This window comes from Rhinolophus ferrumequinum, chromosome 14 (assembly GCF_004115265.2).
Source record: "Rhinolophus ferrumequinum isolate MPI-CBG mRhiFer1 chromosome 14, mRhiFer1_v1.p, whole genome shotgun sequence".
In the NCBI taxonomy this organism is placed as follows: Eukaryota; Metazoa; Chordata; class Mammalia; order Chiroptera; family Rhinolophidae; genus Rhinolophus; species Rhinolophus ferrumequinum.
Genome location: NC_046297.1, coordinates 41284033 through 41300324, shown reverse-complemented (window position 1 = coordinate 41300324; position 16292 = coordinate 41284033). Strand labels below are relative to the sequence as shown.

Genomic DNA, 16292 nt, shown 5'->3' with positions numbered 1-16292 from the left:
AGCAGGGTTTAATAAAACCATAAAGAACAGTAGGTAGGAAATGATTATCTACCACCCCTCCCCCTTTTATTGGTTAAATAACCATTTCCCCCACAAGATTTCTGTGTTTATGCATTATAGTTAGAATTCTCATTTAATTCCTCAAGTAAATGATGAAAATAAATATATTCATGTATTTTAAACCAATTGTGTTACTAAGTAACTGTAAGATATTAGCAGACTTAATCGTTATATATCTTTTGTGGATGTAAGATACCATGCCTAACCTAACTTTCCCTGTAGGGCTATTATAAACATCAAATAAGAACATATACAAAAATACTGTTTTTTGTTTTTTTATTTAAATAAGGAATGTAAAGTTTTATAAGCTTGGATTATTATATTTAATTCGTACCTAATTAGTTTGAACTTTTCATAACAACTGTCTAATTTTGATTAAAAAGTTTATTATGTTTTTAGTATAACAAATTTCTAAGAAGAATTTTTTAAAGTTATGATGAATCACATTTTTATTACATTTCTACTCTAGGCAGGGAGGCACTGATATCGTAGTGATCAGACTTGAAACCGGGATCCACCACTTATTGGCTAATAACATGGATCAAATTACTTAATTTCTTTTGATCTCAGTTTCCTCATCTATAAACTATAGAAACTAATAATATCTATCTCATTAGGAAGCTGTGAAGACTAAATAAGCTGTTCCAGGTAGAACTCTTCTGTAAGATAACCCATGTGAGAACTCGAAGTTATTTGCAGGATTACGGTTGCTTTCATTACAAAGAGGTTGTAGCGGTTGTGTATGGTCTGGAGCCAGACCAGATGGGTTCATACCATGCTTGGCTACTTATTATTATGAAAATGTGGACAGGACAGAAAGAAAGAAAGCCTTTCTTTCTATGCTTTAGTTTCCTCATCTGTAAAATGAGCAGAGAAGAAGAAGCTAATAGGATTATTATGAGAATTAAATGAGTTATAACATAAAAAACAATAGCTGACCAGTACTAGAAAATGCTCAACAATTATTAGTCGCAACAGTAACTTATTAACAATAAGCTAATTTGATAGTCTGTGCACTGGAACTATGAATACCCTAACATACAAAGAGGAGCTGCTCCATTACTTATACGAAAATGAAACCTAAATTAAGTTCTAACCTCAGTATGTACATTTTCTGCAGAAATTATTTTGGTGAAAATGATGGCAGGTGCTCCAGTTATTCGGACAGAAAACTCTGTTAAAATGGGAGTCAAAATTGCTCTTCTTTCTTGATGCCGCCGTATGCTAAAAAAATAAAGTACAAAATTATTAGCCATTTCATTTATTTAAAGAATATTTTTCATTGAATTTGTACAAGTCTTTGTACTATAAACATGTGTGACAAAATCACATTATTTTGAGAGTGCCTATTTGTATATTGCATAGTCATAGTTCTGCAACTTCAGTACTTAACTTCAGAGTTATAAAAGACACCAAATAAAAAAAAAATCACTGAGAAATTTGGATGTAATTAATCACTTTCATATTAGTCACATCCTAGCACCTTTCAACAAATTGTTTTGAATTCCTTTTGTTCTTGCAAATAGCTTAGTATCTCTTTTGTTACCAACAATAATATCACTACTTTGTGATAACTTTTGATTTCCTATTTTTAATATTTCTGAATTTCTAGTTTACAACTACCATCGTTTCAAACTCATTAGGTTCACAAGCGTATACTTTTAATTTTTGACCTTTCTTTTTTTAAACTGTAAGAACCATCATCTGAGTGCACAGATTATTATTACTCCCTTAGCAGTTCGTAAAATGGCTTTTGTGACTTTGATACTGAATGCTTCTTCACAACAACCCTGTAGGTAAAGCAAGGATCATCATTAGCCTCAAATTACTAATAAGGAAAGGAGGTTCAGGGACTAGGCTAAGCTACCCATTGGGAATAGAATTTCCACAACTGGTCCTGGAGGGCAAGTTGATACCAGAGTAGTATTTGGCCTCTATTTTAATTTTTCTTTATACATTCTCACTTTTGATTAGTTATTTAGCATGGTATTTCTACACTACATTCAAAATTGCTAATAATTTCAAAGGAAGTGTTGCATATATGGTGAAAGATGAAAATGGAAAACAATATTGAGAAACCAAAGCTTGTGCTAATACAGATCCTCAGGTCTACTAATCATACTCTCAGTTTTCATTTTATGAAATGATACAATTGGATGTTTAACTAGCAAGCCATACCTCAAAAGTTCCTTGGAATCATTAATTTAATATTCCTTATAAATATGTCCCTATTATTCATTTATAGTATAAAATGATCAAGTTGAGATCAGAGATTGGCCTAAATTGTCTTGCGAAAAAGCCCGGTAAAACTCAAGTCTTCCTACATGCTTTTGCAGCAGAGTAGTCTAGAGAGTACTAGTATCTTTTGTTGAACTTTGCAGTGAGCAGAGCTTTATATGGTGCTTGCCAAAAAAGCAAATTGGATCATCTGGTTCTGTGACACACAGGTATTGGATTTCAAGAAAGTCAATTTTAAAGAATTAAGAGATCTGGAGAATAGAGGGTAACAGGAAAAAGTATTAAATCTGTGCATACAGAGAAAGGTTTGAGATCCTGAGCAACACCATAATTATAACCTAATAGCTCAAATTCCATAAAATGACCAATGTGAGAAACAATGTGATATACTATCACAGGGGAGTGCTAAAATATACCTTTTATTAAAAATACCTTAAAATGGGAAATATGAAAGGGAACCAAATAAGAGCAAACATTAACTAAAGCACTGATGGAAAAAAAGCTTTTCCATATCATAAGTTTTTTTCCCATTATGAGATGAATTAAATCAGTTATATAACATAAGAAAGACCTATGACTATAGAGGTAAAAAGAAAAATTTAAAAAGTCAACAGTCCTATAAAACCATAACTTCTCTGGTATATAGTGTAAACTTTTGTGTTTTTCTCTGGTTAGTATTTGAGGTGATGATATGCATTTTAAAAATCATTGTTTTTAGATTCAACTATTTTGAAGGATGAACTCTAAAGAAAATAGTAACATTGAAAAAATAACCTCAACAAGAATTAATTTCTGCCAACATTTTACTAGATAACAGTCTAAGGTTTAAAATAACAAAAGACAGAAACAAAACTCAAAGTATTAACTCACATTGTTAAGGACTTTAGGGTCTTAACCACCTTAGTAAATCAAGGGAATAAAGACCACAGGATAATTCTTACATCCCTGATAGGCAAGGATTTTAAAATCATCTACTTATCTATATCTGGGGCTCTTCAAGGGCCAGAAAAATATCTGCCCATCAGACACAGGGAAGAACCACGAAGTTTGCCTCTCTAGGCAAGAGAGCTTATCGAAAAAAACAGAGATCTCCCTGGAAAATGAAAAATAATGGGAAACCCTTCATGTATGTTTCCTAGCTGTAATTTATACTACCTATGTTGGTTCAAAAATACCCATTCTGAATTAGTTACATGAAACTTGCATCAGATCTTTCATAACCTTGGGGCATCTATCAGAAAGAAATGCAAAACCTCCGGAAAACATTCCCTCAAACTGACAAAAAGGATTCTTAGAGACAAAGACCACTGAAGATAAGCTCTAATAAATCACAGATTGTTTTATATACTCCACAATAAATTATTCTTTATTAACAAGAGAATTCAACCCATGATTGAGAACTTTTGATAAAGAAATTCCCACATATGAACAATAAGTTTACAACTATTAAAGACATATAGGATGGAATAAAAAACATCAAGAAAAAACCCCAAAGTACTATAAAAAAAGGCAAAACAGATTTGAAAAACAACTAAAAAGGATTTCCAGAAATAAAAAATATAGTTACTAAAATTAAATACATAATAGATGGATAAACAGCATTTTATATTTGCTTAAGAAATATAGTAAACCAGAAAAATTAGTAAACCAGAATTTAAGATTTGACATAATTACAGGAATGTTCTAAAGTAAATTTTAAAATACAAAGTTTAAAATAGAAGTTAAGAGACAGAACAGCAATTCTGACATATATGTAAAAGTGTAGATCCAAAATGAGAAAACAGAAAGAAAGGGAAAGGGACAATAGTAAAGAGAGAATGGCTGAGAATTCTCGAGCATGGATGAAATATAGGAATACACAGATTTAGGAAGCACAATGAACCTGGTTCACATAAACACAATAAAATCCACCACTAGATACACCTTGCTGAAACAGTAACCATCTATGCTAGACAAAATAGATTAAAATCAGCTAGAGAAAACAAATTATCTATTGCATGTTATGGCATATGGGGTTTATGGCATACGGGGTTAGGAAGGTTGTGGAAGAAATATTTCTCTGATATACTTTAACAATGACTTAATATATTTGTACATTGTCCACAGAAACAAAGAAAAGGTACAGTGATTTGCACCTATATCATCTAATATAGAGGATTAAGTCCACAGAAACTTATAAAACCCTATCTGAGGATAAAAAAAACATCAACAATCATGAAATGCTAATCGAATAACAGGAAAGTAATCATATGTGTTGACAATAGCTATTCTGTTAAGCTCTGGGAGTAGTAGATTATAAATAAGGAAAAGTACAGTTCTCTGAAATTGTTACTAAGCAAGAAGACATAATTATATGCCACACACACTCATGAAAATACATGTTTAGGAAAGCTGTGGTTCATTTTTCCTGGGCTTAGCATATTTATGTTAAGGTTCTTCTGCCCACCTTCCATACATTTTGGTATGACTTTGTGGGAAATATTAAAGCAGTTCAAGAACCATACTTCAAAAATCACATAATATAAAAGACTGGGGAAAATGGTACTAAGGTTTCGAAAATATTCCTCTAAAATCAGAATTAAAAAAGGCCAGTTGGTCTGTGGTCACACAGAACAGTTATTATGCAACATGAAGACTTTCTTGGTATGGAATTACAGCTGAGTTTCAGCAAGAAGATACTTGAGCAGAAGATACTTGGGACTTGTTGAGGAAATTAAGTGAGATAATCCCTTATAATGAATATTCCTAAATATGAAAAACACTAATATTCACGAACATTTATTATAAACAATCTGCTATTTGGAAAACAGTTATAATTTGCTTAACTATACTCATGTGTAGAGATTCCTCTTTTTTTGATAAAGATAAATAATTTGTAGTCTCTAACAACTTTAAAAAGCAAATACTTCAGAGTTTATACCCATTTTGTTTTTTATCCCCCAAGAACTATCCAGTGTCTTTCTAATGCAATTAAAATAAAATCCAAACTTTCTCTGACCTCCAAGACCATTCATAATTTTGTCCTTTCATACCCAAAACTTCATTTGTTATTTCTCTCCTCCCAGCCAGGTGTAATCCTTAAATGTGCTAAACTCATTCCTATTCAAGGGTCTTTGCTCTGCTCAGAACACTCCTGGCAGAAACACTCCAGGCGTATTTCCATGGAGAGCTCAGTCTTGTCCTTCAGGTATTAGAATAGGCTTCCCTAAGCCCTAATCTATCTCCCAGTCGCCCTTATCACACTGTACTGTCATATTATTTTCATAGCATTTATTACTCTGAAATTTTGAGAACATGGACTGAAAGTCCACTATCATGCCAGGCCCTCTGTTACGTGCTGGTAATACAGTGACAAAGATGGAGGCATGGAGCTCAGTTTAGCAGAAAAAATAACTACACAAAATAATCATAAGGTAGGACTAGTACTTACGATTATTTTGTGTAGTTATTTTTATACCATCAACACACAATTTCTAATCTCATTTTCTCTGAGAAACTTTTAGCAATCCCTTGGTTTCTCCCTCCTCCATGAAGTTTACTTTGAAGTTTTTTCCCCTTGGGAAAAGAGTTGTCGAGTAGAATCAGATACAGGAGTCCCAGACCACAGATATAAACAACTGGAAACTATAACTAAAGCTATTAATCATTGAACAGCTCAGTAAAATTGAATTAAGTATTTCAATAGACATGCTCATAAGACTTTCTTTAGAGGCTATAATAAATGTAGCACTTGTGATCTCCATCATAAATATACTCACCATAGTTTTGGTTTATTATTTTGCTTGTTTAGGGGAAGGATATTTTTTGTTTGGGTTTTTTTTTTTTTTTAAGAATTTTAACATTATTTAATTCTGCCAAACTAAATTAGTACTAGCATTTTATTTAAATGTACCCTAAAAAGCACCCGCATTTTAGGTTGTTGTTCCCATAGCATTGTTCATAGATGTTTTATAAAAAATCTTTACAAATTAGTTTCTTGAGTAAGTGTAGAACCTTGAGATAAAAGATTAGGTCCCCTACTGAATGTTTCCACACCTCTCTGTACTTTTTCCTTCATACCCAGTTCCCAGGTACCTTAAGAGGAGGAGAAATCACATACTCTCATGTAAAGCCACGATAAAGTTTAAGGGAATTACTATAAAATCATACAATTCTAGTAGCCTTCTCTACCTGTGCAAAGTTATCACACTATTATAGACTTAGTGTGGTGATCACATCATAACATATACAAATGTTGAATCATTATGTGTATACTTGGAACTAACATAATATTGTATACCAACTACAATAAGAAAATAAAAATAGCACATAGGAAACCAAATAAATAAATAAAATAAAAAAATTATCTCTTTAAAAATATCATACAATTCAAGTAGGTTTTGGTCACTCCAGGTATTAACCTACGAGCTACGCAAATTAGACTAACTTCTATAATTCTGCTTAGGCATTAGGTTGACATCCTCACAAATTAATAAGACAAAAGACTCATAATGGTATAGAAGTAGATCTGCTGGTTTTCAGGTTGAACAATAAGAACAAAGAAAATGCTTCATTCCACTTTGCTATTAACGATTTCAGGTACAATTCTGGGATAAGCTCATGTTTGATCAATCACAAATCAAAATATGCAAGGGCTCCTGTGAACACTTGGGTAATACTATACTTCAAACAAAATACAAATCAAAGATCAAAACACAGATGGAACAGTCACAATCTCTCAGGATTAAGGTCAATAATATATGTTTCAGGCACTTTAGTATCAACCCAAAGTCAATGTTACCAGTCCTGTGAAGCACAGGACTGTGCCAAATTCAAATTCAGCTTGCTAAGCAAACACTTACCAATGATTTAACAAATCCTATGTGGGGGAAAAGACCTGCAGAATACAATATACAATTTGGTACATGTGCATCAAAATATTTAAACAAATGAATAGCTGCAAATACTTCTCTGACAATGAAGTTTGAAAGATAAATTACTCAAGGAAATCAAACAAATAGTGACAGGGCCAAATAAAAGTACTGGGATAAAAACTAAGTGACTTATTTTTCATGTATAGTTTTAAAATCTATTCAAATTATATATTTCAATACTGTAAACAAGAAAATTATATTAATACTAACTTGGAGAATTAGGGCTTACTAGTATTTTCAGGAAATTAAAAAATAAACTTTCTACCCCCCATCCCACATCACTATGTAAAAAAACCCAAAAAACAGCAAAAGTGATTTCAATGTGTAACCTGCATATGGCAGACATCAGTACAGGTTATTTTAGTTCTCAGCACTTCATTTCCTCAGATTATAAAATAAGCCCAGATGTAGTAAAAGTGGTTGCTAAGAGGAAAAGAAAAAAAGTGATTAACTAACAATGAATTTTAGTATAAATGTAAGGGGTCAGAGCATTGAGCAGAAGAAAAGTAGTTGACAAAGAGGAAGCAAACCAGGGTTTTACATTTAACTCTATTTTTAAGTGCCATTGGACAAGCCAAGAAACCTCCTCACTTAGCTTCTTGTACTGGTTTTGTTCTGTAACAACTTGCTAATAAGAATGGTTCAGAGTTTAGAGAGGAATTTGTATGACATTTGGAAGGTGTAAAGGAAATAGTAGCCATTATACTCTGAAAGCCATGCTGTTTTAAATGCAGTGAAATTCCAATGCAGAGGTGCTGACAGATTCCAGCTCGTCCTCACTCTTCCAAGCTTTATGATGAGCTCTTCTTGTTGACCATTGGCTGTGCTGACCAACAGCCACTGTAGGCTTACCCATGACACAGTCACCCCATGGATTGCTCTACCAGCCTGGAGGCCCCTCCAGCTGCTGGAAATGCCTGGCTTCCAAGATTCCCTGGGGAGCCACAAATTTTTTACCTAGGTCACGTTATCAAGTGACATTTCTCTCATCCACCATCTCCCTCTCTTAGACCTTTCCTTCCCAGCTTCTTCCATAATTGGATAAGGTCTTATTCCTAGAAGAAATCTTTATGCTATAATTCTTATGGTTCTGCTGAGCTGACTGAACCTTGATGTAACACCCCAGCTGAAAAATTAAGATTTTGGAAGCAGAAGATCTACACATTTTAGAATTTGATGATTCTTTATGCTTAACTTCCTTGCTCCCTAACATACACACATAGATGCATTATGATTAAAGACAAAATCTGACTAATATACTCAGGAGGCATAAATTAAAACAATTAAAGGTTGACATTTAACACTGGTCAGGGGAGGGAACAAATTATTCTACACCGCGTATCTATTTTACCTGTAATACTTACTGAAAAACAAACATATAATTATATTTATCTATTTATATTTCTGTCAAGATTAATCAGAAGAACTAAGCTATATCAGATGTAACATTTCTTGTCTCATTTGAAGACACATTTATCAGAATTACTTCATCAGAAATACTAATTCAAAGTGACTTGATTTGTTAGCTCTACTTAATCATGTAATCATTTAATGTTTCATTAATTTACTCAAATCTTTATTAAGCATCTGTTATGTGCCAAGCATGATATGATGTGGTAGGTATTCCGAAGTGAATAAAACATGTCACATTTTCATACTCTTAGCCTTTTGATCTACTGCTTTTATTAGTTCAAAATGCTCTCTCCCCTCGCCTGCCACTCATACTCTGTGGAAACAAATTCAGAAGCCCCATACTCTGTGAAACCTTCCTGACAACCTACCCACAGAGTTAATCATTCAGTTCTTTCTTTAAATTTTCTTTTTGTACCTATACCAATTTTAGATTAATTTGTTTTGTTTGTGTGTCTGTCACTTTTATTAGCCTGAGATGTCCCACGTACATGGACTGTGTCTATCCTGATTTTAATGGGGCTCTTCTATAATCCTAAGTATCCTACAATTATGTCTATCATAGCACTATCCACACTGAACTCTAATAGTTAATTGACCAGCTTGTCTTTTTGAATAGATACTGAGCTCTGTAAGAGATAGACACATATTAGAAGTTATTTCATCTTGTTTCTCTAGTGTAAAAGACATTCTACAGCATACACTGAATGTTGAAATGTCTGTTAATTTTTGACAAGAGTGCCAAGAACATTCAATGGGGAAACAATAGTCTATTCAACAATTGGTACTTGGACAACTGGATATCCAGATGCAAAAGAATAAGGATGGATAGATAAAACACAACAACAACAAAACCTTACTATAAGAGCTAAACCAATAAAATTCTCAGAATAAAATATGGGAATAAAATCATCAATGGATTCTTAGGTATTACACTAAAAGCACAAACAACAACAGGGAAAAAAAGATCAATTAGAATTCACCAAATTAAAAAAAATAAGCAAAGGACTTGAATAACCATTTTTCGGAAGAAGATATAATAATGGCCAACAACCACATGAAGAGTTGCTCAACATCATTAATCATTATGGAAATGCAAATCAAAACCATACCCAGTAGGATGGCTATAGTCAAAAAAAGAAAAAATAAGTGTTGTCGAGAATATGGAGAAATTGGAACCTTTGTGCCCTCCTGGTGGGAGTGCAAAATGTTTCAGCTGCTGTGAAACAGTTTGGTAGCTCCTCAAAAAGTTAAACATAAAATCACCATATGACCGTGTAATGTTACTGTTAGGTATATATCCCAAATACCTGAAAACAAATACTCAAACAGGAACTTGTACACAAATGTCCATAGCAACATTATTCACAAGAACCAAAAGATGAAAAGAGCCCAAATTCCAATGGATGAATGGATAAACAAACTATGGTATTTATATACAGTAAAATATTATCCGGAAATAAAAACAAATGAACTACTAACACATGCCACAATGTCGATAAACCTCCAAAACACTGTTAAGTGAATGAGCGGGACACAAACCATCATACAAGTATGAATCTCTTTATATGAAATATCTACAATAGATAAATCCATGGAGACAGAAAGCAGATTGGTGGTTGCCAGGGGCAATGAGGAGAGAGAGGGGTGCAGAAAAACTACTTAATGGGTAAGAGGTTTTAGTTAGGGATGAAGAAAATGTTTTGGAACTAGACAGAGGTTATAGACTGAGGTGGTGGTTACACAGTATCGTGAATATACAAAATGCCTCTGAATTGTTCACTTTCAATGGTTGATTTTACATTATGTGACTTTCAAACTCAATTATCAAACCATACATACACACAAATTGTTTATTAAATGAATTAAGGAGTGAATAGGAGAGATATAGCTAAGGATAGATGGTGATAAAGTTTCTTGATTAAGACAAGACTCATCTTTGTCCATGATAAAATTTGTTAAGTTTTGTAAGCTGGTACTATCTAAAGCTGAAAAATGAATGAAGTGGAGGAATGAGGGGACTTGATCCTGTCTGATATCCTGTGATGCTTGGATATCGGGAACGGAGTACTAGATGTGTACTGTGTACACAGATCCTACATTCAGGACCAAAACACCCATTACCCCCACCTTCAGGGACTGCTGCTTGCTGATGGCTCAATAATCACATCCATCTCCTGAAGTATACCTTCAGGAGAGAGATTTTTCACCCAAATTGACACTCCTTCCCAGGGGTACATTCAATCACTTGTCAATGAAGGGCGATAATTATATCTTTTATATCATGAAAGCACTTAGTGCTAGGGATAAATCAATGCACAGGATGGTGTTCCAAAACTGCTTTGAAGAGTGGACTAGGCACTGGGGTTGGTGCATAGCTTCGCAAGGGGAGTATTTCAAAGTTGACATAGTGATATTCAGCAATGAGGAATGTAGCGCTTCTTCTAGGATGAGTTTGCTAACTTAATTGTCAGACCTCGTATATAGCTATTAGAATTAAATACATTAAGTGATATGATAAGAACATACAGAAAGGGAACCTAACCTTCTATCATGGGAGATCAAGGAAGACTTCCTGGAAAATGTGATGTCTACTGAGACTTGATGAGGCAAATGGAAAGGGTGGGTTAAGAGAGTTCCAGGCAAAGAGATGATCACATACAAAAGCCTAGTAGCAACTGACAATCGTATTTTCAGGAAGCTCATTATGAATAGAGCACAGTGAAGTTAGAAAAGAATGTGAGGACCTGAAAAAGAAGAACCTTATAAGGAATACAGACTACCACTTAGTATTTGGCCTTAGGAAAGTTTTTTATCTTGTCTAGGCCTTAGTTACGTCATGGGTTTAGGGAAAACAGTCCTCATCTCTACCATTATTGTGAAATTATGCAAAGTGATAAGCATTATATAATCTATTATTAATGTTATTACTATTAATGCCAATACATGGATAAATATAGTTTTTGTGGTAAAGAGGCAGAACCAAAAAGCAATCCGCATTGCAAAAGGCATATAATAGTCTGCATACAATGTTTTAAAGAAAACCAATATGCTATGTTATAAGCAACAGATTTTACTGAATCTTATAAATTAAAAAAAAGAAAAATAATTAACACTTTCTTAAAATCATAAAAATTGTTTACAATATACAAAGTATAGTTTTTTACAATATAAAAGTATCTTGAATGGCCCGCACCTTTGTTCTAGCAAGCAGCTCTACCTTTCTGATGAGAACTATGAATAGCCCAGGTAAGACGGCAGTGGCTCCCTACAAATCTTACAGCTCATATTCAGGGCTAATTCCTTTTAAAATGTCTTCTGTGAACATGGCTGCTTTTAGTTAAAGCGGACTGAAAAAAACCAATGCAGAAGCATTGATGCTTTTCTCATCTTATTATTATATGCAGAAAGGAGAGACTTAAAAAAATAAATCTGACCTTGAATACAATGGATTTCAAGGGAAAATGTGAATGTATCCTTAGTCTGAAGTAGAACCTTGCATCAAATAGCAAGCTTTAAAAAAAATATTCTGACACAATCTTAAATTTGTAAAATTAGTGTTAACAGTAGTAAGACTAGCAGGTTTCCAGGCAAAATCATCAGCTACAATTACAAAATATATTTTATGTTTGTCATGAAAGGCAGAAGCAATACCAAAACACTTAGGTTGGGCATGCTAAAGATTATATCAGCAACTGTTCTTATGGCAATGAAATATTAGAAAGTGGAGAAACTTTCTCAATCATTTCCTACCTGCTGGCCATATTCCACTCCAGGGCTGGATTCTGAGAATTTCTTTCACTCTCTGTTAGCACCCCGCCTGTGCCACTTTCTTTCTCTGGTTTTAGTTGATCCCATTGTGCAGTACCAATACTGATAGACTGAAGGTCTATTTGGTATTGTCTGTCTTCAATTTCTGATCCAGGGTCTCGAAGAATTCCTAAGTTCAAGGCTCTCCTGTACAGGCAGTGGGAAAAAAGTAAACAGATAAATATTCTATGTTTACTTTGTTCACTAACATAGTATCAGTATCATTTTTGTTCTTTGGATCACCAATGAATACCCTGGGTTAATCAAATCTATGAGGCAGGTATTAGAAAGTTACCACATATTATGACTTGAAAATGTATCTAAAATATATCTCTTACAATAATCTACCTTATAATGACTTCTTGTGTTATTCCCAGCACTATACTGTTTTTCTAAGTACTTTCACATACATGATTTCAATCTCTATTATCTCTATTGTTACTAAAGTGAAAATAATTCAGAGGTTGAAAGATTTAGCCAAAGTTACACAGCTAGTATGCGACAAAACTACAACCTAAAGCCAGATTTTCTGACTCAAAACCCAGTCTTCTTTCCAGTGATAATAACCTACCTTCCTCAGCCCTCTGATGTCTTCTTAGGAAAAGTGGTAGAGCCTTGTTAACCTATTTCATTCCCCTACCCTTTGCCTTTGAGTCTTTATATTCACATAGACTTAACTGTTGAGAAGACTACATTGTTCACTGATGTAGAAACACAGTGAGGACAACTGGCCCTTACAGAGCTGGGACTTTGATCTTACTGGACCCAATGCTAAGCAAAGAAATAAAACTATCGGTAGGTTAAAGTGAAATTAGAGGAAGTAAATGGTAAAACTTTTCGTGAAGGTTTTAGAATGAAAATAGTAAGCAAGTATGGTAGGGTGGTAAGAGCAGGCAACCCTTTCTGGGTCCAGATAAATCTAAGTTTGTGTGAGTTTGGGAACTATTTAATTTTGTTGGTTCACAAATGCTTTCAAGTGAGTTATCAAAAGGAAAATAATATTTGGCACTATGAAAGTTTCAATAAACAAAAAAATGAAATAACATAGAGGATAAAATTAGTTTTACTAGTACAGATACTAGTACTATTGGGGGTTGTGGGGAAGAAGCAATGAATCCTAGCATGAAAATTACAGAAAGAGGATAAGAATCTGCTTAAGACTATGCCTTAGCTAAATAAGCAGTGTGGGTGAGACCGTGCCCAGAGGTTGGTCAAATATTGATGGAAAGTGGATGATTATTGAGACTCAAAATGGCAGATGCCTGGGCCAGTTGCTCAGGAATGGAGGGAGATGGCATGCATTGAGTCAGGCAAGACGGGGGCTGAGCGTAATGAATTCAAGTGAAGAGAGAAGTAGGGAGATGACTGAAAAATTAAATGAGCAAGCAGCTTAGGTAGAGGGATATCAGAGGGAGTAGGTATTGGTCAAGAAGCCACAGTAGAAGCCAGAGAAATAGAGATGGGTGGATTTTCATTATTCCTAAGTTAATAGCTGAACCTGGTTTTCTTTTATGCTTTTCTAACTTAGAAATATTACAATCTATGAATGGGCGTGCAACAAAAGGTGGCCTAAAGTTTTACATGAACCCAAGAACTGCATTAGAAACAGAGCTCATGAAATGGTCCATGAACCCTTCCAATTTATCCTAATGAAGGCGAAGAAAAAAGGAATGAGTGTGCAGGTGGGAGGCAGTAACATTTTGAGTATCCCTGTTTTGGTAGAATGCTCTCCTTTCATTTGAATATTAGTGTAATTCTGCTCATTCTTAAAGGCACAGCTCAGACGCCAGTTTCCATGCAGCAGTTCCTGATCATCCGTTCTCCAAACTCCTTCCTTCCCGAATCTGTGCTCTTAAGGTTTCTATACTTATAAGAATGATAACATCAAAATGATTTGTAAGTCTTTCCTAATATAACATAAATTTTTTGAAGTCAGAAACTCTCTCTCCAATTACAATCAGTAAATGTGTTTCAATTCACTAATTTGAACTGATACAAATCTTTACAAATCTCAAGCGGAGAACCTACCTGTCTGCAGCAGTAAGAACACACAGTCTTTAAAGAAGCAACTTTTAATTATGTCCATGTAAATTCTGACTTACAGCAAATATCTTGGTCAGTTGGTGGCCTAGCCTATCACCAAATTTGATATAAATCTGGAAAGGCTTGTTCCAGGTAGCTAGTGCCACCAGATGATAGGCAAAAGCAAAGGTAAAAGTGAATTTTCTTGAGATGAACTCAATTTCCACTCAAAGAATTTCCAAGTGAAGTGACAGACTAATAGACAAAATTCACAATTCACACAGGATAATAAGGCACCTGAGTAAGATACAGAAGAAACAATGGGAAGGGGAAAAAAAGGCCCACAAAGATTTCACAAATTGGATTAGCACACATGAAAAATAAAATACCTGTTTAAACTTTTTTTTGAAAACTATCTTCAAAATTTGAGCAGGACCATAGAAGATAAACAGATGGCAAACAAATATATGAAAAGATGCTCCACATCGTATGTCATCAGGTGAATGCATATTAAAACAGAGATACCACTACACACCTATTAGAATGGCCAAAACCCAGAACACTGACAACACCAAATGCTGGTGAGGATGTAGAGCAACAGGAAAGAACACTCACTTATTTCTGGTGGGATGAAAAATGGTACAGTCAGTTTGGAAGATAGTTGAGCGGTTTCTTACAAACTAAACATTCTCCTACGATATGATCCAGCAATCATATCCTTGATAAATACTCCTTGGTATTTACCCAAAGAAGCTGAAAACTCATGTCCACACAAAAACCTGCACACGATATTAATAGCAGTTTTACTCATAATTGCCAAAACTTGGAAGCAACCAAGAAGTCCTTCAGTAGGTGAATGCATAAACTGTGGTCCATCCAGACGAATATTATCAGCACAACAAAGAAATGAGCTCTCAAGCCAAGAAAAAACATAAAGGAAATTGAAAGACATTTACTAAGTGAAAGAAGCCAATCTGAAAATGCTTCATAATGTATATTTCAACTATACTCGTATGTCATTTTGGAAAAGATAAATATATGAAGACAGTAAAAAGGTCAGTGGTTGCCAGTTGTAGGTTGGGGAAGGGATAAATAGGATGAGCTCGGAAGACTTTTAGGACAGTGAAATACTCTGTATGATACTATAATGATGGATACATGTCATAACATGCATTTTCTAAACTCAAATTGGTGTTATACACATTTCAGTGAATTATAATCATATGGACTATATCCTCTGAGTGTAATACAATTTAGATATTTCCTTCAAAAAGAAAATCTGCAAAACTGCCTATGTTTGGAAATTTATTAATAAAAACCCATTTCTTAGTCATTCAGTGGTCAAAAATTAATAATAAAAATTAAGAAATACTTAAATACCAAATGCTATGCATCATAGGTTGTGGGATGTAGTTAAAGTAGCACTTAGAGAGAAATTTCTTGTCTAAAATGTTTGTTTTATCAAAAAAAAGGAAGATTCAAACTTAATGAGGTAAACATAAAAAGGCAGAATAAACTAAAAAAAAACAAATAGAGGGAAGGAAATAAGAGCAGAAATAGTAAAAAAGAGAGAAGATCAACAAAGCCAAAAATAGACAAACGTCCAGCAATTAAGGAAAAAAAAATTAAGAGACAAAGATAGAAAGCCAAATAAATTATATTTGCAATAAAAAAGGAAACATAACTATGATGCTGTGGAGATTAAACAGATAATAAGAGGATATTAGAAAGATTTATAGAAAAAAAGATTTTACGATTTATCATGGACTAAAATCTCTCCTCATCACTGTCCCTAGAAGATATTTTTTACCCTTTTCACCATGGGATTAATATAAAGGT

At 33.9% G+C, this 16292-nt stretch overlaps 1 protein-coding gene across 8 annotated transcripts in view; it reads right to left on the bottom strand.

Moving 5' to 3' along the window:
* Nucleotides 1-16292, bottom strand: part of VPS13B (vacuolar protein sorting 13 homolog B) — a 719992-nt gene that overhangs the window by 271887 nt on the left and 431813 nt on the right. For 6 of the 8 annotated variants that reach the window (XM_033126656.1, XM_033126651.1, XM_033126654.1 and 3 more), the window contains exons 31-32: nt 12375-12587; nt 1158-1284 (exon numbers count right to left, since the gene is read on the bottom strand). In XM_033126656.1, coding sequence (XP_032982547.1) covers nt 1158-1284; nt 12375-12587 — 340 coding nt within the window. The remainder of the gene's footprint in view (nt 1-1157; nt 1285-12374; nt 12588-16292) is intronic. The other 2 variants (XM_033126657.1, XM_033126655.1) reach the window with 1 other exon arrangement.